This window comes from Ictidomys tridecemlineatus, chromosome 13 (genome assembly GCF_052094955.1).
Source record: "Ictidomys tridecemlineatus isolate mIctTri1 chromosome 13, mIctTri1.hap1, whole genome shotgun sequence".
In the NCBI taxonomy this organism is placed as follows: domain Eukaryota; kingdom Metazoa; phylum Chordata; class Mammalia; order Rodentia; family Sciuridae; genus Ictidomys; species Ictidomys tridecemlineatus.
The window spans coordinates 27,738,932-27,763,441 of record NC_135489.1 but is presented as its reverse complement, the minus strand read 5'-3'; the positions used below and the strand labels follow the sequence as shown (position 1 = coordinate 27,763,441).

The window sequence follows — 24,510 nt, the reverse complement described above, 5'->3', positions numbered from 1 at the left end:
GATCCAGCAGTGGTCCAGGGCTGCACTGGGGACCAGCAAGCTTAACCACATTACTCTCAGCTGGCCTGCCCTGGGTGTAAGTGAGCTGGCCCTACCTTTCAACTGCCTGGGTGAAATCCACCCTCCTGGCAGTCACATGACCTTCCCCCAAAGCAGGCTTAATTGGAAAGTGAAACAATTGACAGGAGATGGGGGAAGTAACCATGAAAATGGCTTTGAAGGGGAGCTCCTTACAGAAGCCTTTAGTCCTTAAGTATTTGGAAAGGATTTTGTTGTTCCACACCTAATGCATTCTAGGGCTCCAATTTCATTGATCTATAAAATGAAAGATCAGTGATGTATTGTGTTTTGTGTGCAACTATGTATTTTGCCATTGGAATCGACAACTTATCTATTCTTTTATTTATTTATTAATTCAACAAACATTCGTAGAAAACCCTCTGAGTAGTTGGTTTTATAATAGTTCCTGGGAATCAAAAAGATAAATAAGACAGTCTCCGACAGTACTGGGAGAAGGAGACAGATAAGTACACAAATAAAGGCCATGTGGAATTATAAGGACTGTGGTGGATGTCTTCATAGGAGGGCAAAAGAAATTAGGTTGGAGGTGGTAACTGTATTCTCAGACAATATGTTGCAATATGTAGGTCACTAATTTCACTGTTAATAAGTGAAATATTTATAGTGAGATGTGTATTCCCTCATTCATTCAATAAATGTTTTTTAATTAATTAATTTATTTTAATTAGTATATGACAGCAGAATGCATTTTTATTCTGCACAATTTCAGCATAACTTTTCATTTCTCTGGATGTGCACGATGTAGCATCACACCATATGTGCAGTCATACACGTACCTAGGATAATAATGTCCATCACATTCTACCATCTTTCGTGCCCCCATCTCTCCTCTCCTTCCCCCTCGCCCTTACCAATCAAAGTTTCTCCATTTTTCTATGCCCCTCTCATTATGGATTAGCAGCCACTTATTTGAGAGAACATTCAGACTTTGTTTTTTGGGGATTGGCTTACTTCATTTCAGCTCCATCCATTTACCTACAAATGCCATAATTTTATTCTCTTTTAATGCTGAGTAATATTCCATTGTGAATATATACCAAAGTTTTTTTATCCATTCATCTATTGAAGTGCATCTTTCAGTTTAGCTATTGTGAATTGAGCTGCTATAAACATTGTTGTGGCTATGTTACTATAGTACGTTGAATTTAAGTTCTTTGGTTATAGACCGAGGAATAGGATAGCTGGGTCAAGTTTTCTAAGAAATCTCCACACTGCTTTCCAGAGTGGTTGCAGCAATTTGCAGTCCCACTAGCAATGTATGAGTGTGTCTTTTCCCCCACATCCTCGCCAACACTTATTTGTTTGTACTCTTGATAGCTGCTATTATGACTAGCATGAGATGAAATCTTAGAGTAGTTTTGATTTGCATTTCTCTAATTACTAGAGATGTTGAACATTTTTTCCATATATTTGTTGATCCATTGTATATCTTCTTCTGAGAAGTGTCTGTTCAGCTCCTTAGCCCATTTATTAATTTTTTTTTTTTGGTGTTCAGTTTTTTGAGTTCTTTATATATCCTGGAGATTAGTTCTCTATTTGATGTGCATGAGGTTAAAATTTGCTCCCAAAATGTAGACTCTCTCTTCACCTTGTTTATTGTTTCTCTTGCTGAAAAGAAGCTTTTTAGTTTGAATGCATTCCATTATTAATTCTTGATTTTATTTTTTGTACTTTAAGGTTCTTGTTAAGGAAGTCGTGGCCTAATCTGCAGTGATGAAGATTTGGGTCTACTTTTTCCTCTATTAGGCACATGGTCTCTGGTCTAATTCTTAGGTCCTTGATCCACTTTGAGTTGAGTTTTGTGCAGTGAGAGATAGGGATTTAGTTTCATTTTGCTGCATATGGATTTCTAGTTCTCCCAGCACCATTTGTTGAAGAGGCTACCTTTGCTTCATTGTATGTTTTAGGATCCTTTGTCTAGTATGAGATAACTGTACTTATATTGGTTTGTCTCTGTGTCTTCTATTCTGTACCACTGTCTATATGTATATTTTGGTGCCAATACCATGCTGGTTTTGTTACTATAGCTTTGTAGAATAGATTAAGGTCTGGTATTGTTAGGCCTCCTGCTTCACTCTTCTTGCTAAGGATTGCTTTGGATATTCTGGGTCTCTTATTTTTCCAAACAAATTTCATGATTGATTTTTCTATTTCTATAAGGAATGACATTGGGATTTTAATTGGAATTTCATTAAATGTGTATAGTGCTTTGGGTAGTATAATCATTTTGACAATATTAAGTTTGCCTATCCAAGAGAATGGGAGATCTTTCCATCTTCTGAGGTCTTCTTCAATTTTTTTTTATGGTGTTTTGTAGTTTTCATTGCAGAGATCTTTCACCTATTTTGTGAAATTGATTCCCAAGTATTTTTTTTTTTTGAGGCTATAGTGAACGGAGTAGTTTTTCTAATTTCTCTCTCAGAGGATTCATCACTGATGTATAGAAATGCATTTGATATATGGGTATTGATTTTATATCCTGATACTTTACTGAATTCATTTATTAATTCTAGAAGTTTTCTGGTAGAGTTTTTTGGATCCTCTGAGTATAGCATCATGTCATCAGCAAACAATGATAGTTTGAGTTCTTCTTTTCCTATCCATATCCCTTTAGTTTCTTTCATCTGTCTAATTGCTCTGGCTAGAGTTTCAAGGATTGTGTTGAATAGAAGTGGTGAAAGAGGGCATCCTTGACTTGTTATAGTTTTTAGAGGGAATGCTTCCAATTTTTTGCCATTTAGAATGATGTTGGCCTTAGGTTAGCATAGATAGCATTTACAATGTTGAAGTGCGTTCCTACTATCCCTAGTTTTCTTAGAGTTTTGACCATGAAAGGGTGCTGTGTTTTGTCAAATCTATCTCTGCATCACTTGATATATTATTCTTATCTTTAAGTCTATTGATGGGATGAATTATGTTTCTTGATTTTCATATGTTGAACCAACCTTGCATCCCTGGAATGTCCCAAGACCTCGGGGACAATGTACCAACAATGTGTTTGGTGCCTCGGTGACAATGTTACAAGCTGGAAAAGGAGGCAGGGATTTAATTCAGTTGGCACACAATGATACATAAAATTAACACTATGATGAGCACAACAAAGACAAAATACTTGGCTTCCGGAAAACTCTAACAAGGAATTTCTGCAAGAAAAAGGGCTTCCCTGGGTTTTGAGCTGAGACCAGAGCATGAAGAGAATATGAAACAGGAACTCTGTGAGGTGCCATCAACCAGGAGATGGACCAACAGGAACAAAAAGCAGTGGGGGCCAGGGACCGAGATTCCATTCCTCACTTCATCATGAAGCCCGTCTGTGGTCTTCAGCATCTAGAGCTAGAGAAGTGGAGGGGCCAGAGCTGGAGGAAAGGAGGCACCACAAGTGCTGTTTTGCCCAGTTGCAAAACATTACGCTGCTTTTGTTTCACTGTAATTTTTAATCCTCCCCATTCCAGCCCTCAGAAATGCCTCAGTATGAGGGATACCTACCTCATCATCCTAAGGAGCAGGAAATGCCATCTGGAAGCCCTCTTCCAGGGCTGTGGGGCTGTGAGTAAGCACACAGCGCCAGCTAAAGCCCATTGCACAAAGGGTAAATTAGCAAAGCCTGATTCATAAAAGATAAGTAAGTAGCATTTGATATTTTATGCCGTAAATAGAGTCTCTATGTTTTTCCAGAAATTGGAATAGCAGCCTGGGCTCACAGCAGTGATACCTAGTAAAAACTCTCAAGTGGCAGGATTAATCCTCTATATTTTAATGATGGTGGTGTTTCTACTGTAAATTGCAAGGTGAAGGAAGAAATAAACAAAATTCTCTTTCTTAATTCTCTTCTGGGCATTTATAGACTTAACTCGGGGAGACTATCTCATACTTTCAAAATATAGTGCAGTGACATAAATATAAACAGGGCATCACAAAATTAGGGTACAAAAAAAAGACCTTTGGGAACCTAAGAGATAGTGTGAAGGAAATTCTAGTTGCTTTAGGACATTAAATTTTACTCTTACTTCTTTCTTCTGTGTTTTGGTCCTTAATTGAAACTATGAGACATGTTCTCTAACAAATCCTAAGTTCTGTAACATCATTGGCACATACAGATAGAATGATTGATAGATAGATAAGCAGGCAGATACATAAATAAACAGATAACCCTGATAGAAATTACAGGTTTAAATTTTCTAAATATAAACACCAATCATCATACATTTCTCAGTGGACATACTATCCAAACTTTTCTTCAATTTACTTATATTTTCTATTCTGTAACAAGTCTTAGTCTAATGCATCCAGTGAGCTTACTACTTCATGGACATATCAGGCTCAGATAACCTAAAGAACACTTCTTTGTAGCAGTAGCGTGCTTGGGAAACTAAGAGCCTGTCTATACTAAAAGTAGCTTTAACATCTCAAAACACTGCGTTCACTTTCCATTCCCTTTGTGATTTTATACATCCTGACCATTCTGTGCCTGGAGTCTCAAGGCCTGCCATTCGGATCTGAGGAGTCGGTCCCAGGGGGAATGCTGGAGACATTCAGTCAGCTTTGGTGTAGGGAAAACACAGCTGCCAACATTCAAAGGAGTGGTCTGGAGTGACAATGATTATTTTCCTGGTACATCTGTCCAGGAAACTCAAGGTAACTTATGAGACTTTCCAAGAGTTTCTGCAAAGAGCAACAAATGCCTCATGGCTGCCTGTGGATCCCTTAGCACGTAAACTCCCAATCGCAGCAACAAGCGTAGAGTCCAGGAAGATTTGAAGGCTCAGGAACAGTTCTTTCATATTTCTTTTCTTCTTCCATTTATTCTCCAAACCTTGACCCTTCCTTAGTTCCTTGTGCTGCTTTTACTTCTTGGAGTGGTATCTTATGAGCTCCTTCTTATTTGGTTGAGTACAGAGAGGTTGAACTCTAAGGTAAAGTACCATGAACCAGAGAGAGGGAAGCTAGGAAAGCCAGGCATGAGAGGGGAAGCAGGAGCTGGACTAAGAGGCAGCCGGTGTTGTTTGTCAAAAGAACCTTGGAAGAGAGGAAAGTTCAGACTCTTGCCCTGGCTCTGCCACTGTGGGAAGGACTCTCAGTTCTTCGAGTTTCAGCTTCTTCATTGTAAAGTACTGTGACCAGAGCAGAGACTACAGTTCCCTCCCTCCTCTCTCTAACTTGTTTTTATTCTCAGATTGCATTTCCCCTTCTATTTAGAGGGAAAAGGTAGCCAACAAAGTATTCTTATTAATATTCGAAAATAGTGCAATATATCTTTACCACTACAGTTGAGAAAACCTCTGTAAAACATTCTGGAATTAAAGGTGGCTGCTAATGTAGTTATTTGTTTCTAACTTGCAAATAATTAAGCCTTTTGACATTATTATTATTATTTTGAGGGGTACCAGGAGTTGAATCCAGGGGTGCTTGGCCACTAAGCCACATGTCCACCCCTATTGATATTTTGAAACTGGGTCTCTCTAATTGCTTAGGGCCTTGGTAAGTTTCTGAGGCTGACCTTGAACTTGCAATTTTTCTGCCTCAGCCTACCAAGTCATGGGATTATAGGCATGCGCTGCCACCCCTGGCCTGATATTAACTTTTAAGTAGCCCTAACATGCTCATCTTAGTTTCTCTCTCTTTTTGTCTCTCCAATTTTCCCACCCTCAGGCTTACGAGAGGCCCCAGAAGCACTCAAGTCTCCATTATGACCCAGGCCTCCCGCAGGACTTCACCGGTGACACCTTAAAACCAAAGCACCAGCAAAAAAGCAGCAGCCAGAACCACATGGACTGGTCCACCAACTCTGACAGCGGACCCGCCACTCAGAATTGCTTCATCAGTCCAGACTCTGGCAGAGAAACTGCAAGCACCAGCAAGATCTCAGCTCTTGAACCCGTGGCTTCCTTCGCAAAGGCCCAGGGTAAGAAAGGCAGCGCCGGGAGCACGTGGAGTCAGTTGTCCAACAACAGCAAAGATCTGCTCTTGGGAGGTGTGGTTCCATCTCCAAGCAGCCACAGCTCGCCCACTCCTCCTAGCAGCTCCGCCGAGTGCACTGGGCTCCAGTCCTTGGGGGATCAAGATGGAGGAGGTACAAAGGAGCCCCCAGAACCACCTACAATGGGCAGCAAGAAAAAGTCCAGTAAAAAAGATGTGATAAGTCAAACCATACCAAACCCAGACCTGGATTGGGTCAAGAGTGCCCAGAAAGTATTTGAGAACACAGAAGGGAAAAGGGAAGGCTACTCTGCAGAGAATGGCCAAGAGGCATCACCAGCCAGGCAGAACGTGGGCTCCATCAGTAATCCTGAAAATGACTCCAGTCATGTCCGGATTACTATCCCCATCAAGGCACCCTCTCTAGATCCAACCAGCCATAAGAGGAAAAAGAGACAGTCCATTAAAGCAGTGGTAGAAAAGATCATCCCCGAGAAAACACTGGCTTCTGGAATTGCTATGAGTAGTGAAGTGGTTAACAGGATACTTTCCAACTCAGAGGGAAATAAGAAAGACCCCCGTGTCCCAAAGTTGAGTAAACTGATAGAGAATGAGTCCCCCTCAGTTGGCCTCGAAACTGGTGGAAATACTGAGAAAATTGTCCCAGGAGGTATGTCTAAGCAGCGGAAACCACCCATGATCATGGCGCCCCCATTGTGCACCGATCACTCTCCATCAAGAAAGTTGCCAGATCTCCAGCATCCAAAATTTGCTGCAAAACGGAGGTGGACCTGCAGCAAGCCAAAACCCACCAGCATGCTGCGAGAGGCAGTCATGGCCACCTCTGATAAACTGATGGTAGAACCCCCCTCTGCTTATCCCATCACCCCGTCCAGCCCTCTGTACACCAACACGGACAGTCTGACTGTGATTACTCCAGTCAAAAAGAAGCGGGGTCGACCAAAGAAGCAGCCTTTGCTCACAGTGGAGACGATTCACGAGGGCACTTCCACCAGCCCCGTCAGTCCCATCAGCAGAGAGTTTCCTGGCACCAAGAAAAGAAAGAGACGACGCAACTTAGCTAAGTTGGCCCAGCTCGTCCCGGGAGAGGACAAACCCATGAGTGAGATGAAGTTTCACAAAAAGGTTGGAAAGCTCGGTGTGTTGGATAAGAAGACCATCAAAACTATCAACAAGATGAAGACGCTCAAGAGGAAGAACATCTTGAACCAGATCTTGTCCTGTTCCAGCAGCGTGGCTCTGAAGGCCAAAGCTCCCCCGGAGACCAGCCCTGGGGCAGCAGCGATCGAAAGCAAACTGGGCAAGCAGATTAATGTCAGCAAGAGGGGAACCATCTACATCGGCAAGAAGAGGGGCAGAAAGCCCAGGACGGAGCTGCCGCCCCCATCCGAAGAACCCAAAACAGCCATCAAACACCCCAGGCCTGTTTCTAGCCAGCCGGACGTTCCAGCCGTGCCTTCCAACTTTCAGTCCCTCGTGGCATCTTCACCAGCAGCTATGCACCCACTTTCAACCCAGTTAGGTGGGTCCAATGGCAACCTGAGCCCCGCCAGCACTGAAACCAGTTTTTCAGAGTTGAAAACTATGCCAAATCTCCAACCCATCAGTGCTCTTCCAACCAAAACCCCAAAGGGAATCCACAGTGGAACCTGGAAGCTGTCCCCACCCAGGCTGATGGCCAACTCCCCTTCGCACCTCTGTGAGATCGGCTCACTGAAGGAGATAACGCTGTCCCCCGTGAGCGAGTCCCACAGCGAGGAGACGATCCCAAGCGACAGCGGCATCGGGACGGACAACAACAGCACGTCTGACCAAGCCGAGAAGAGTTCAGAGTCCCGACGGAGGTACTCTTTTGATTTCTGCTCCCTGGATAACCCGGAGGCCATCCCGTCCGACACCAGCACAAAGAACCGGCATGGCCACCGGCAGAAGCATCTCATCGTGGACACCTTCCTGGCCCACGAGAGCCTCAAGAAGCCAAAGCACAAGAGGAAACGGAAAAGCCTGCAAAACCGTGACGATCTCCAGTTTCTGGCTGAGCTAGAAGAGCTCATCACCAAATTCCAAGTGTTCAGGATCTCCCACCGGAGTTACACCTTTTACCACGAGAATCCATACCCCAGCATTTTTCGGATTAATTTTGATCACTATTACCCGGTGCCATATATCCAATATGACCCGTTGCTCTATCTTCGTAGGACTTCAGACTTGAAGTCAAAGAAGAAGCGTGGTAGGCCTGCAAAAACCAATGACACCATGACAAAGGTGCCTTTTTTACAAGGGTTCAGCTACCCTATTCCCAGTGGAAGTTACTATGCACCCTATGGATTGCCTTACACATCAATGCCTATGATGAACCTTGGTTACTACGGTCAGTACCCAGCTCCGCTGTACCTATCGCACACGCTGGGAGCAGCCTCCCCGTTCATAAGGCCAACAGTGCCACCACCTCAGTTCCACACAAGCTCCCACGTAAAGATGTCTGGGGCAGCTAAGCATAAAGCAAAGCATGGAGTACACCTGCAGGGACCTGTTGGCATGGGCCTTGGTGACATCCAGCCATCCCTGAACCCTCCCAAGGTGGGCGGTGCCACTCTGTCCAGCGGTCGGCTGCACAAGAGGAAACACAAACACAAGCATAAGCACAAGGAAGACCGGCTCCTGGGGACCCACGACAACCTGAGCGGTCTCTTCACAGGCAAAGCCACAGGCTTCTCCAGCCACCTCCTGAGTGAGCGGCTGAGCAGCGCAGACAAAGAGCTCCCGCTGGTGAGTGAGAAGAGCAAGCATAAGGAGAAACAGAAGCATCAGCACAGCGAAGCCGGCCACAAAGCCTCCAAGAACAGCTTTGAGGTGGACACCCTGTCTAACCTGTCGCTTTCTGATGCCCAGCATTGGACGCAGGCCAAGGACAAAAGCGACTTGAGCATTGAGTCTGTGGACTCGTGCGCTAAAAGGTACTCTGGCAGCAGCGGGGATGGCAGCAGCACAAGATCAGAGAGCCTGGACGTGTTCAGTGACATGACCCCTTCGAATGACAAGTGGGACAGCGACATGAGTGGGAGTAAAAGGAGGAGCTTTGAAGGCTTTGGGACGTACAGGGAAAAGGACATCCAGGCCTTCAAGATGAACCGCAAGGAGAGAAGTTCCTACGACTCCTCCATGTCTCCAGGTAAGGCCAAATTTCTCTTCAACCTGGTACTCCCTAGATGACAATTACTGGGCTTGGGACTTTGGACACCATCTTTGGCATGTTGGGTTCACTAGTTTGCAAAGAGGTGGGAACTAAATGACAATGAGTGTCCGCAGGCAGTTGAGCTTGTGCATTTCAAGCACTGTTTACTTGGTTTTCACTGTCTTTCCTCTGTCCTAGAGACATTGCCTGGGGAACTGTGGACCCTGAGGCCACCCTCACTAGCTGCCTGAGCTACAGGCATACCTATTGCATTTATGCTTTTCATTAAAGGTGCTGTTTTTAGCTTCTTAGGTCCTGATCTGATGGCTAGTTTTGGAGGCTAATTATATAAAGCCTCCAAAACTCATTAGATATATCAACAAGATCCGAAGAATACCAAGGCTGGATGGGAATGAGCATCTTAGTTTTGTGGCATGCTATCTCTAGAAGTCACACATCCAAGGTGTGACATTACCTGCAAAGTCAATGGAAGTTGCCCCCAGTGCATCCTGAAGTCTAACTTATCAGGGAGTTTCAGCCTAAGGTCATATTGTCCTTTCTTGATCCACGGGCATTCACAAAACTGCCCTCAGCAGACCCCCAGAATGATGCTTGGCTACATTCAGACACTTGCCATTTTCCTGCACTAAGGGAAAGGGGTCTGGCTGAAAGGTGCTTTCTGCCTTGACTACCTCCCAACACAACCTTACCACTGAATTGGGATTTTGTTCATTGACCTCAAACTGGAGTTTTATTTCTGCTAGAAAGACTCCACTCTTGTCAGTTGCAGGCAGGGTTTCTTTGCTAACCTCTCCACTGACACAGTTCCTTCCCTGCCAGAGAGCTTCATACTTTGGCAAAAGTATTTCAGCATCCCTGTCCATATATCACATACATGATAAGACTCTTATAGAATAACAGAGAGATATTTACTAGGAATACAGTAGAAATTTCTTTCCTACGGGTTGCAGAAGCTAAAAGAATATTTTATGTTTCTTTTGCCCCAAATAGTATAAAACCATCTGGCTAAAGCCTGGTTTTAAAGAACTAATCATCCGTGATTAAGGTTTAGATATAGTGTCTCACCTCTGTGTATGATGTATACCCCTCACTCATTCTTTCTCTTCCCTGGGGAGTCCATAATTACTGAAGGTGAGAGCAGTCTATTTATGAGGAATGAAAGATATTTTCTAGGCCAGCAGATTTCAGGAAGAAATATGATTATGAGTTAGAAACCACTTAAATATTGCCCCAAATTGCTGCTAGCTTGTGAGTTGTTGTGATGGTAGATGTTCTCCTTGGTTAATGAAGAGACCAATTAGCAGTCATGCCTTCTGCATTGGCTGAAGGTGATAAATGGCCCACCCTTTGTGCATGCCCAAAGGTGGATCTGGTTCTGCCATTTCTCATCCACAGACATTGCTGAAAGGGTTTGGTTTTGTGCAGAACCCAGATTAAGCCCACCTGAGCAGGGGCCACTAGGTTAAGCTTGCACATGAGAGATTCTGTTGATCCCTTTCAGTATGATGATTCACAGGATGTAAGCTAATCAGGGACAGAGAATATTCTTATATTTGTATATTCTGGGAATTATTTAGCTAGAAAATAATGGTGATAGGTCATTGCTAAGAATCTACAGGCAAGAATTTCAATTTTATAGACCCACGAAGCAAACCTCAGAGGACAAACCCAGCTGTTTTTGCACATTAAGTTTCTCAGCAGTCTTTCTAGAGTTTTCCCATGACCAGACAATTTTGCTGGATGCTGGTTGACTTCAAAAGTTCTCCAGCTGGGGTTCATCTCATCACATCACTGAGAGTATCTCCAAGGGAACCCGCACTCTAATTGTACTGCTTCCCTTGTGTTGGCTCGTGACTTATTCAGAATTCTCCCTACCTCCTCTCCTGTTGTCTCATTTGATCTTCGGCCAGCCATAAGACGGAAAGAAATAGGCACCAGGACAATGTCATGAAAGAAAGCTGGATTCTAAAAAATGGATAGTAAGCCCAGTTCTATTATGAACTCCCTGTGTGGCCTCAGGCATGGTATTCCATTTCCCCGGGGTACTCTCTTCCCATGTGTATGTAACTCAAGGGATACAAATAGACCTCTCTGTATAGTGCATTTTAGTCCTTGAAGCCTTTTCACATACCTATCTTCCTCACAATTTTCCTGTGCTCCTTACAAATACAGGTTCAGTATCCCATATCCACAATGCTTAGGACCAGAAGTGTTTTCTATTTGGGGTTTTGTTTTGTTTTGTTTTGTTGGAGATGTTAGTCAGTAAATAATGAGATATCCTGAGGGTGAGACTCAAATATAAACATGAAGATCATTTCTGTTTTCTATCCCCTTATACACATAGCCTAATGGTAATTTCATATGGTATTTATAATAATTTTGCATAGAACACAAAGTTTATTTGTGGTATGGAATTTTCATGTATTTTGGAAAATCACTTCAGAGTTTTGGATTTTGGAGCATTTCACAGTCTAGATGTTCAGATTATGGATGCTCTAATTGTACTTTTATTACATTGTTGCATATCAAGACTTAGGTCCAAAGTCGCCTTCCCAGGTTCATAAAGCTGTATGTATTGATTCTAAGCAAGTCAAAGGCTTTACCCTGTGCCTTGAAGTTCAACCATATGTTACCTAAGTGGTTAATAACAAGTCTAGAACACAGTCCTGGTACCCAGCCTAGTGCTCCTCTGTATCACCACTGCAGAATCCCATTCATCTTCTGATAATGTGCCTTAACCAAAGGGGCTGGCACCAACATCATAGGATACTTGCAAAATGGAGGAAGTAAGGGAATGAGGCATGCTTTTATTCATTCCTCAGCCAAGGAAGAAAGAATCCTTATGTCCTAACCCTTTCTAAATACCAGCCCAGAAACATCTCCAGACTGAGCTTTCAACCTCTCTGCTGAAATCTAGTTCTCTGAGTTATCTATACCAGGTCTTTGAGCTGATCTTTGTGTTAGATCCTTCACTTTTCTGCAACATCTTAATGAATCGCAATTGTTGATTGCTTCCATGTCTGCATAACTTATGTCTGATGGCCCTGCTCATCTTGTCGACCATCTTACTGGGACAGACCAGATTCCCCACCATTCCTCTCCCTTCTAAGCCTTGTCCTCTTCATTCCTATACCCCCAAATGTCCCCTCTATTTCTGACATCCCAAAGCATCAGGGGAAAATGTCTTTAGCAGCACTTGGACCCCAATGTCAGTTTGTCACAACTTTCTGGAGCACATTCACCTTCTTTTGTGATATGCTCCCGAGAGGGGAGCAGTATGAAAAGAGGAGAGCAGAGGAGAAGAGACCAAGGCTACTGGAGGCATGATGGGCTTTTCAGAGTCGATCTGAGTAGAGGTGGTGGATCAGCTAAGGGTCACAATTGGAAATAAACAGTGGCCACCTTTTTCTTCTCCCTTCTGAATTCATTTCCCCAGTATCTGAATGTCCTATTGCATGTGAGCTCTTCTCCTCTAAAATGGATACGGCACAAATGTCGATGTCATCCCTTAGCCTCTTGATGGGCATGTTTAGGAGCTGAGTAGAGAGAGAGCTCTGAGTACTCCCCGAGATCAGAGCTGATGAAAGGCACCATACAGATGTGTGTCATTACCATTCTAGGGAGAGGAATTAGAGACCCCATTTAGCAGTGGCAGCAGTTGCACAGTCCATTTCCTCTTCCCTGCTTGGAAAATCCTTCATTCTCTGTCCCCTGACCCAGCAGATGACTGCATTGTCTTTGTTACAACACACCTAGAGCTTACACGTTGTACAGACTCCTGACCATTTTCTCCATATTTTGCTCCTTTCGCTTCTTTGTTTTAGAAGACAGGGGCTCTTTAACCCATTTTCTAAATGCATACCATCTGCTAAATCTCCATTTATAAAAAAAAATACTTGTTTGGGGCCAAAACAATGGATAGAAAGTGAGATGGCACCATCTCATCATTGGAAGAAGCCTCATCAGCCCCATTCAGGCCTCTCTGTCACCAGGCATTGCTGTCTCTCACAACGCAGCAGATCCCCAGAAAAGCAAACCTGTCCAGATTGACAGCACATAGTCAGAACGATGTCATGTTCCCTCTAAGCTAAGTTCCCACAGGTAATAAAGAAGCCTCCAGTATGAGTGATGTTCTTCCTGTTCAGGCTACTTGGAAACAGTCTTTGCATATTTTGACCTTATTATGCCAGGTACTGAGACATCACAAGGACTGCTGTTCAGGCTCCTATCAGATAATGGGAAAACAGCAAGACAATAAATTTGCATGTGTTACCTCTTAGCTCAATGCCATTGTTAGGCAAGGAAGCCATCCCTACTTCCCAAATGTCAAGTACTTCCCTCATGATGAATGGATGCTGAGAATTAATCCTGAGCTCACCTCACAGATATCAGAATCCTGCCATGTAGGTAGTGGGGATCCCCTGAGCCTGGCCTGCTCCACCTCTTCTTGGGGCTTCTGTCTTGCCCTTTGCCAGTTCCTCTTATCAGCACTGTGGGGGATTTTGGAGGCAGCCTCTGCTGTCACTCTGCATCAGAAAAAGGATGTCCAAGCCAAAGTAATACAAAAACCTCCTCCAAGCAGCCGTCCACAGAAGGGAATTAGCCACATGGAAGAAATGTCATGAAACCTATACAGAAGAAGCATACCAGGGAAGTTTTCTAAAAATGGAATAAAAGGAAGAAGAGGACTCGTGGGAGGAGAAAGTTAAAACCAGAAGACAAAAATAATAAATGCAAAGCTCATGAAGTGTAGTCTGTGTAACCGTCATCCAAGATAAAGTCTGCAGGAGGAGATGAAAGATTAATTAAGTAATGGCTGCTGCAGCTCAGGTGGGATTATGGGTACCTGTGCAAATCTTGTCTTCTACCCTAACAGGGTGAAAAACCTCTTTTTTAAAAAAATGACTTTCCTCAATCTCCCAATTGGGACTGTAACAGTAAAGTTTCTGACCAGACCTGATAATCTAGGATTCTAAAAGTCTTCAATTTATTGCAATGGAATTTAAATCTGAAAACACACACACACACACACAAACACACTCAGAATAGACAATTAGGAAGAAAATGCCCAAGTTATTGGCCACATTGACCAAAAATAAATTGATGTTCAATGAAGGATTAGAATCCTATGGACCACGTTTCAATCCATAGGACTCATCCCATTGGTCTTTGACTCCAGTCACTTTTAGGAATTTTATATCACCTTTTGGGAAGATGGGGGTCCTCACGCCTACCTCCTGCCAACAAATTAGCCAGCTCCTCGCGCATGCTGAAACCACACTCACCGTCTCAGAAATAAACAAGTTAGAGGCTAATATAGCCCATTGCGTGGCAGTAGACAGAGCGCACTTGCATTCATATTTAGACTCAGAATTGAAAGAATGTTAATAATGTAGATAAACACCTCATTTTGCTGATGAGCATACTGAGGCTTAAGAAGGTCAAGTGACTCATTCAAAGTGACGTATCTAATTGGTCAAAAGGCTGAGACTGGGAAGCTTACCATCAGGGAGAATGGGGAAGAAAGAAGGAGAATCGAAGAAAAGAACAGAAAGGTGAGTCGTGAGAGAGATGTTAAGCTATATGTTTTCTTTTTGCTGTGAGCAGTTGTAAAAGGTAAGCATCTCCTTGACAATAATTCGGTTTCCAGGCTACCTCAGGGGAACTATGTTTGGGACTGGAAACTATCTTCATGGCCTTGGATGGAAGTCATTTTTTTTCCTTTCCTGTCTTAACAATTGCACATACTTATTTTATTGAGCCTCCTAAGGTTTCCTTTTGGAAACCAAGAATTAATCAAATTAAATGCTGTAACCCATAACTTTCTGGCAAGGAAGATTAAAAAAACAACTTAGACTCACAGCATCTTTTTTGCAACATTGACATCAGAAATCAAGCAGTTGCACCTTTGAAGCATGAAGCCTCTGGGTCATTTATCTTCCCACAGTTGGCAAACGTCCTCCTGTCCTGTTAGAAATTTTTATTTATGCCTTTGTGGGATTAGGGGGTGATGTAGATTCAGGTGCGGGTACAGAGAGGTTATAATCCCCACAGACATGACTTCCATTTAACATGGGGCCCTTCTTGGCTGGAGAAATCAGTACAGTGTGCTTTCCAAAGGCTGGCCTGTGGCTGGGCAGAGATAAGGACAGCACTGTTGGAAGGAAACTCGAGAAAACCATCTCATCACACCATATGTGGACGAGTAATAAGACTGAATACTTGCTAGGATTGTGGTCTAGCCTTGAGCCCCTGTCGCACTTAATTCAAATTGACTCAATTCAAGAGAAAAACTTAAAATTATTTATTCAATGCCAAGAATGTATTATACATCTTGGTGCAGTCCTGGGAAAAATATTAGAATTGACAACTGACTCAATGTTTTTGCTATCAAAGAAGGCACACAATCCAGGATCCTCCATAGGGGAAGAAATCAGCTACTACTCACGATATTAGAAATAAATTAGAAGGATTGTGAGTATATCACAGAGAAAAACTAAGCTGACCCAGTGATGGTGACCCAGAGCCATGCTTTCAGTAGAGGGGGAGGGAGGGAACCAGGAGGTACTTCTTTATAGTAGTTTCCATCTGAGATGGGTCTAAAGGATAGAAGAGGCACCTATGGAAGGAAATTACAGAAAACCATGTCTTTACACCATACATGAACATGTAATAAGACTGGGTACTTGTAGTCTAGCCTTCAACCACTGGAACACTTCATGCAGGTGAACTGAACAGAGTGGAGATGGTAGTAGAAACAATGGGAGGAGGGTGGGATGTACCACATAGAAACGGAGACATGTAAACACAGGTATTTAGGGGGAGATATCCAAGGACTATTTGATTAATGGTATTTAGCCCTGTCTTATTGAGGTTCAGACCTGCAGCTGGAGAATCAGGGCAAATAAGAATATTGTGGTCATAGTTTGAAGGGTCTATTTCCTACATTCAGAGGATTGTTTAAGTAGGCAATGGGGAGCCTCTTTTTAAGATGATAAAGTCATGAAATGACAACATTATATTTTGACTTTCTTTCCTGACCACTCACTCCCTGAAATCTGGATTGAATAAGTAAGTGCCTCACCCTGCACTCTTCCTGTGCTGTTGTAATTATCCACTGTGGATGGCCTCCACCATGCTGCCCTTCCTGCCCCACCATCCCACCCCCAGATTATAAGTCTCTCAGAAGCATCATTATCGACCCAATGCCCACACAAAAGCATAATAATAAGGAATTGTTATCAATTCATCTCTTTCTTTCTCTCTAGCTAAGGATGGTTCCAATATGTTGGTCTTTAGCAACTGGAAGAATCATGGCACATGAGTCAAATTATAGAAATCAGAGAGAGAATCTGGAAAAACAAAAAGGTGTTGTAGAGGGGTTGGGGTTATAGCTCAGTGGTAGAGAGGTTACCTCGCAAGCATGGGGCCCTGGGTTTGATCCTCAGCACCACATAGAAATAAAGATATTTTGTCCATCTATAACTAAAAAAATATTTTTTTTAAAAAAAAGTAAAGTGTGGGCTGGGGATGTGGCTCAAGCGTTAGCGCACTCGCCTGGCATGTGTGCGGCCCGGGTTCGATCCTCAGCACCACATACCAACAAAGATGTTGTGTCCGCGGAGAACTGAAAAATAAATGTTAAAAATTCTCTCTCCTCTCTCACTCTCTCTTTAAAAAAATAAATAAATGAAATAAAAAAGATCCATGACAACTAAAAAATTAAAAAAAAAAAAAGTAAAGTGTTGTAGAAATACTAGAGAGAAGGGAAGGGTCAAAGAAGACTGAAGTAACATGATCAAGAAACCCAGAAGCTGCAGAGCTCATGAAGGATGAGAATATGAGCAAAAATATTGGCAGCCCTGAAGACAACCAAAAAATTAAAAATTATGTTTTGAGTGCTTTGGTGGCCTAATGCCCAGTCCAGGTGGCAAGGAGTTAATGAATAAGTGGGTGATGAGAAGATGAAGGCAGAAGTACAGAAAGTGAGAGATCTGTTGTGGATCTAGCAGTGCTTAGCTTCTAAGGAGACTGTTCCTGAATTCAGCCCTTGACGAGAAGCAGAACTGCTATTCTCAGTAGGTCTTAAGTCTGAGGCCCCCTAGTTTTGGAAGCATAAACCCAATGCCAGAGTCTCTTTTACTATTTCATTGCACATCCTATGACAAACATGCATACAGAGGGTAAAGATTATAATACTTGAGAAGAGGAAACAGATTCCAGGCCACATCCCCTTTTCCTGACCATGTGGTAGGATTGTTTATCATGATACTGACTTTTTGTAAACTTTTGAAAACTACTCTCTCTGGTACCACGGGTGTTGGCAATACCACTGTGAGTGTATGGAAGAATCACCCAAGTTATCACAAGTCTTAATAAAAGTATTTTCTGTACGTGTGTGTATGTGTGTGTGTGTTTGTGTGTGTGTGTGTGTGTACAATACTGGATTGTTGATTTTCCAGAGCTCTTTACTTTTTTTGTGGAATAATATATATATATATATATATATATATATATATATATATATATATGTTCATAAAAAGATTACACTTTAAAAATGATTTGGGGTTCTTGGTTACTCAGTGCATAGCATGCTGACAGAGGAATTAGGATGACCATAAGAGAAGAAAAAGCACATAGGAGAAGATCAACCAGAGAGTAAATGTAGAATGCTTACTTGGTGGTCAACAATATAGCTCTAGGGATCCAGAATGATAAATAGTAAGAATGTCCAGTGAAAGACAAAATCCTGGGGTGGAATCTTGGAGAGGAGTCCATAATGAAAGAATGAGAGAATATGGCAGGATGAGCCAAGATGACTAAAAGGGATGAAGATGCATTGGGGTAAAGGAAGGGACCTGGAGAAATCAGTACACTATGCTATTGAAGGTAGCAGTTGAATGAGAATGGAATTTTTAAAGAGACATAGCTGTCATGATTGAATGAACACTATGTCATGGAGGAAGGTCAGATGCATTGAAATTAAAGGGTGCTAAGTTTGATGGGTACTGAGCTTGGTGCTAGGTGCTGGGTGAAATACCTGGGTGAAGTAGCAGGAGACACCCTGTCCTCAAGGACTTTCTAAAGCTATCAGGAGGCAAAAGGTAGATATAGACACATATATGAAGCAATTGAAAAAATAATGGAAGACCACATATTCAATGACTAGAAATAAAAACCCATTCCATAAGAAAAAAGCTCATGGAATAATAAGATGCACTTAGTAAAAGCAAGTTGATGCTCTTTGCAGTATGACAGAAATATTAAAAACAAGTTGGGTAAAAAGGAGGCATGCGGGTAGGATAGGTGGATAGAATAGAGAGGCATCCCCAAAGGAGCCTCTGCTGTGTTTCACCAACTCTTCCAAGGAGGGCTGGAGGAGGAGAAGGTGGGCCATAAATCAGTATGGAGATAGGATTCACCTTGTTGATGCAGGATGTGGGGATATAAGGAGAAATCTGCCTTGGAGGCTCAATCCCAGATAGCCCTTATACCTGAGCAGGGTGTTATGCATTTCAAATTGTGTTTCTCTACTTTGAAAATCCAATGAGGCCTGTAGATAGGCATTGCCTTCCTATTTAATAGACAAGAAAATCAAAATCCAAAGTTGATCAACCAGTTTTGGACAGAAAAATCACTGGATCCCAGTTTTCCTAAATTTTCCCAGCATCACTCTCTTTTTCCCTCTATATTTTTTAAGTCTTTGACAAGGTCGATAGCATGACTCAGCTTCTGAGTTATTCCCCCAAAAGAATGCTTGCCAGTGAATTAAATCATGGGCCCCAGAATAAGGCACTAGCTAATAGACAATTTAGTCTTTGCTAAAAATTGTTTTGACGTAAAGGCAGCTCTTTGGAGCCAAAATTATCCACTCACAGGATGTGGGGCTGATCCTGTGTGCAGAGCCATCTTCTCACCTGAAGAAAGAGAACTTATTGCAAGAGGGGAGTTTATTTTCAAGGTGGTGGGGTTATGTCAGTGCCTCTAATACTGGCCCATATCCTGAGTCAAACTCTGTCCTTGATTCTTGAGCTGAGATGTTGATCTTTTCTCCCTCTGGGTTCAGACCTTCAGACTCCAACTGGAATCTAAACTGTTGACTCTGCAGCTCTCAGGCCTTCAGGCTACACCACTGACTTTCCTGGGTCTCCAGATAACAGAATGCAGATCACGGGACTTCTTAGCTTCTGTTTCATAAGAGCCAGTACCTTATAATGAATCTCTCTCATCTATCTATCACCTATCTGTATATCTTATTGGTTCCAATTTTCTGAAGACCCTAAGACAGATTTTGGTGCTGGGAGTGGTTCTAGAGAAGGAATCAAGATGTTCAGTGCAATCTCCTAGCACCAGAGAGTGACAGTAAGCAAGTAGGTACTCATCCAGTTTGAATTGCACTACTTCTTCCTGTGCACTTTATTGGCCCTTTGCGCCTCCTTCTCTTGTCCCCACTAGTCTCTCTTTCCTCTGTCCAAATACCTACCTGCACAAGAGGTCACCTTGGCCTAAGGGCAAGTTCTTAATGGGGCTTTGAAACCATCATGGAAGAGTGTGTTGCACCAAAGTGAGCCAACATTGCTGTCACCATGCAGTCCACACAGGCTGCAGTCCTGTTCCTGAAAAAATTAAAATGATGTATTTGAGGTCTGCATGATCCCAGTTGGCTGTGAGTATTTATCAGGTTTCCTGGCCTCTTGCTTAAGGCTTCCGTTTCCCCTTCCCCATTTATCTGAGGGACTCAGGGCCCTACTTCAGAAGTGCCAAGAGATCTTGGTTTCCAAGTATTGGCTCCCTCAGGTGTGGTCCTCCGGCAGAGCATGCCAGCTTCCCTTGCACTGTGGAAGTCACTAAGACCCCCAAAACACTTTATTCATTTGGACTGACCTTCCACCATGTCAGGATTGCAACTTCTTAGTCCTGAGCAACGCTTTTCGACTTCATTTTTCATTTTGATGATCCTTTTGACAATAATAACTCAGGGCCAAATGCTATTATATCCATCTCCTCCTTACAGCTCTAACTAAATAAATATATTAATTATTGAAATGGAAAAAGGCAAATGTAGTCATTTTTTCACAGGACACCAATAAAGGCAACCACAGGTAAATGAATAATTGATGCCAGTTGCAGAAATATCAATTTCTGTTGAATCGAGTCCAAAATTATCTGGCTTAAAAGACCCTTTGTTATCTACCCTAAGGGGTCTCATTTTGTTTTCTGATCATTTTCAGCTTACTCTGGCTGTGAGCTCTGGTGAGTCTCTCCCTTGTCCTACAGAAAATACCATAATTAACCCTTCATCTGAGCCTCCGATCACCACATTGCCTTCCTTCTTGTAATATGCCCTCTCCTTCTCCATCTGGCTTCCAAATTTTACCTTAACCTTAATTTCCTTAACCATTTTGGTGTCTTCTTCTCGAATATCATTAATATATTTCCTATTATTTTAATGCAAACTTATATGTGGCCTTGCATTGTTTATCTTTAACTTAGAGATGCTTTAACCCAATTTGAATAGTGTGGAGCTCAGGACCATGCCTGCCGAACACTCTCTGTAACTTGTACAGTCCTAGAGATGGTTCTGAGTACAGACTTTTTTTTTTTTTTTTTGTACCAAAAATTCCGGCAGTACCAAAGATTCCGGCAGTACTTGACCATGGAGTCACATCTCTGGCCCTTTATTAGGTCTTATTTAAAGACAGGTTTTTGCTAAGTTGCTTAGGGCATCACTAAATTCCTTAGACTGGCTTTGAACTTGTGATACTCCTGCTTCGGCCTCTGAGCTGCTGGGATTACAGGAGTGCACCACCGCACCCAACTGAATACAGATTCTACTGACCAACTGACCAACTGTGTCCATTCTTGTGGACCAGGATGGGTTGCTGGCATACACTTTGAGAAGCATTAGCTTAAGAATAAATTCCTCCTGCTAAGGCAGTCCAGTAGAGCAAGAGAAGCCCAGGAGTTCAAGTCTTCAGATGTAGATTACGATGCTGTATCCAGCACTTACTGGTAGCATGACCTTGGGCAACTTAAACTTTTTGATCCTTCTTTTCCTCATCTGAAAAATGAGGTTATTAATACCTGCCTCGTTGAGTTTTACTAGAGCCAAATAAAGGTAGAACACTCACGGGAGTATTAGCACACTACTTACCATGTAGTGGTTAATAATGTTCGTTTCCTCTCACTTCCACTTTGGATAATATATTCAAGCACAGAAAATACAAAACAGCAGATTGTTATAGAAGGCTCCTTCTATAAACAGCAGGATTCCCTTCCCAATCATGTTCTTACTGGGGTGAAGTTAAATCTGTTTCTGAACATACACACATGGAGGGGCAGAAATTAGCTGCACTAAGGATGGTATTTGGACACAGGTGTGGAGATGCAGTTATGGTGGACAAGTAACAAAAGTACACATCTCACCCAAAGTTCCCCACATAGACATCGTGTGCAGGACTTTCAGGTTTTCTTGAGAGAGGTGGCAATTTCAGTCCCCTGGCATTTGGTATGTCCTAGAAAAGAGTATTAAGTATTCTCAGGCGGTACCTGTTCTATAAACCAATTTATCTACTTACCTCTGCCAAACAAATGTGGTCATAAGAGAATTAATGAATGTGTATTCATTTCCATTGCTGTTGAACCAAAGTACCACATATTCAGCTTAAAGCGGTACAGATGGTTGTTTCAGTTGCTAAGAGGGAGAAGTCCAGTGAGCTCTGCTGGGTACTTTGCTTGAGGTCTTTGCAGGCCAAAGTCAAGGTGTGGCCAGGACCTAAGGAAGGATCTACTCCCATTGCCAGGTTTTGACTGGGCATAGTAGTGCATAAGCGCAGACCACTAGAATCAGAGCAGTGGCGTGGTGCTCATGCTCTTGTACAGATTCCTACAGGGATGATATTACGTACTTTGGTGGTTTAAGTAGTTAGATCACCGTGCAAGTTCAGCACACATCTGAATAGCTTAACAAAACTTTCTTTCCTACAAGGCAACAATTCTCTTTCCTGCAGCCCCTACCTGAATGGTTGAGATTGTTTTGTTTGTTTTGGTTTGGTTTGGTTTGATTCTGGGGTTTGAATTCAGGGACACTTAACCACTGAGCCACATCCCCAACCCTTTTTTTTTTTTTTTTGTATTTTATTTAGAGACGAGGTCTTGCCGAGTTGCTTAGGGTCTCACTAATTTGCTGAGGCTGGCTTTGAACTTGCAATCCTCCTGCCTCAGCCTCTGGAGCTGCTGGGATTACAGGCATGTGCCACCATGCCCAGCAGAAGGGTTGAGTTTTAATGACTCGCTCTCTCAGAGTGTGCTGGTAAGGCAAAGTGACAATCAAAGCTGCCTGTAATCCAGGAAGAGCCTGCGTGCGAGGAGATGGTGGCTCAGAACATGTATAAAATCAAAATACTTCTCACTCTGGATTTCTTTTCACAGTTCTGAATCTGTGTTCTATTCCATGTGAAAAGTAAAATAACTCCTGTGCCTGGATTTCTTGCTGACATTTCTTTTCGGTGGGAGTCAGGGTGGGGGCTTGCTCAGAAGGCTTCCTATACCTCATGGAACAGCTCTATGGCATTTTCATTAAATACCAACCACCAGAATTCTCATAATCACAAAAACATGTGCCTTCTCTTCACATCCACTCAAATGCTTTCTCTTGTTAAAAAATAGAAAGTTCAGAAATTGAATTAGAAAGCTAAACTTGATATCTTTAATTCTTTTGGTTTCAAGGGGGAAAAAAAGAAAAAAAAAAAAAAAAGCTACGGTTTTCCTAATTTCCTTTCCGTTAAATACGCCTGAATGGGGAAAATTGTACCAAACGTCTGAAGAGTTCAGACTCTGACATGAGGGGAGGATTTATATTTCCTTGCTATTAAAAGAGAAGAAGAAAAAGCCCTCAGTTATGTCTAATCTTCAGGAACGCAGTGCCCTGTCCAACCACAAACTGTTGGCAGCCCTGTAACCCTACCCAGAATGTTCTCTGAAGCTTTCTCCCCCTTCCAAACCTTTCCTGTGAAGTTATAAATCTCGGCATTTAGAGACGTTTTTATTCAAATAAAGTATGGGCTTTGGGTTGGCTCCTTTGGCATCGCTTCTGCCGGTGGCAGGAGAAAGAGAGGGCCCCATGGAAAGCAGGCACTCAGCTGGCAGGAGTCTAGGCTGGCTTTGTGTATGAAACCCCCTTTGTCCCTCCTACAACAAGTGCCTGCTTGACGAAGCTGGTTGGTACCTCCACGGTGTTGCCCAGAGGAGACTTGCCCTCCCAACACACTCCTGATTTTGGGGGGGAAATAAAGATCACCCTCCACCTCTGCTTACCCCATCTCATCTTCTGTCACCAGCTGGTGTCCTGATTTCTCCAGGCAGCTGCCCCTTAAGGTGTTCTTACAGGGACCCATCGCTGTGGCCTCAAGTGTCACGGCGTGTAAAGAAATCCCAAATCATGTCCAACTCAGGTCAAACAGGCAAGCGGACACCCGAAATCCACTCCTGTCTTGGAGTGGAGGAATCCTAATTCCCTAACCTGCTACATCTGCTTATTTTGCCTGCTTGGGAATAGTGACTTATATCTTTCTTCAAAATATATTCTTGGTCATTCTCTCCTTTGACCATCACAGCCCTGTAAGGTGAGAACCCATCTGAATTCCCCCAGGGAGCAGCTCCAGCAGATATGCTTGGGGACTCGGTTCAAAATGTGATGGGCACCTTCTGCCTTGGGACAGTGAGCCATCACTAAGAGGAAATGGGAAAAGAAACCGGCTGACCCAACAGATCCAACTGGAAGGCCTTGGGCAAATGAACTAAGCAAACTCCACCTCTGTTTTCTGAGGTCTTAAATGGGATCAGCAGCAGTTACTGCCTTGTGGGGTGTGTTTGCTTATGAACTTGCAGCGTAATGCCTGACTCATAGGAAGCATGCAGTAAAATATTAATCAATTGTAGTGGTTATTAAACAAATATTGAGCACCTATGATATACCAGCCTCTTACACTTTTTATGTAGTGATTGCAGTTGCTCTTCAGTAGCATATACCATTGATGGTATCATTTTAAATGTTTATGATTATTTTTAAGCAAGTGTATATTAAATGTCTACCTGCTTTGTATCAGAGAATACTTAAAGATTCCTGTGATGTAGTTGCTGCCCTCCAAAAATTGCCCTTCAAAAGAGAGAGATGCACATGGAGGCAGAGAAGGGCAGTGGGACACCTGTGGTACCCAGATAGTGTGAGGGGCAAGTGGGGAGGGAGAGTTGTCAGTGCTCCTCAGATGGCCTTGAAGGTCTGGTGGCTGGGCAGA

General features: G+C 42.9%; 1 protein-coding gene across 4 annotated transcripts in view; it reads left to right on the top strand.

Annotated features, from left to right (window-relative positions):
* The window catches only part of Setbp1 (SET binding protein 1), a 364,342-nt gene that overhangs the window by 252,533 nt on the left and 87,299 nt on the right, over window positions 1–24,510 (top strand). For all 4 annotated transcript variants that reach the window (XM_078030097.1, XM_040273487.2, XM_040273489.2 and 1 more), the window contains exon 4: window positions 5,731–9,190. In XM_078030097.1, coding sequence (XP_077886223.1) covers window positions 5,731–9,190 — 3,460 coding nt within the window. The remainder of the gene's footprint in view (window positions 1–5,730; window positions 9,191–24,510) is intronic.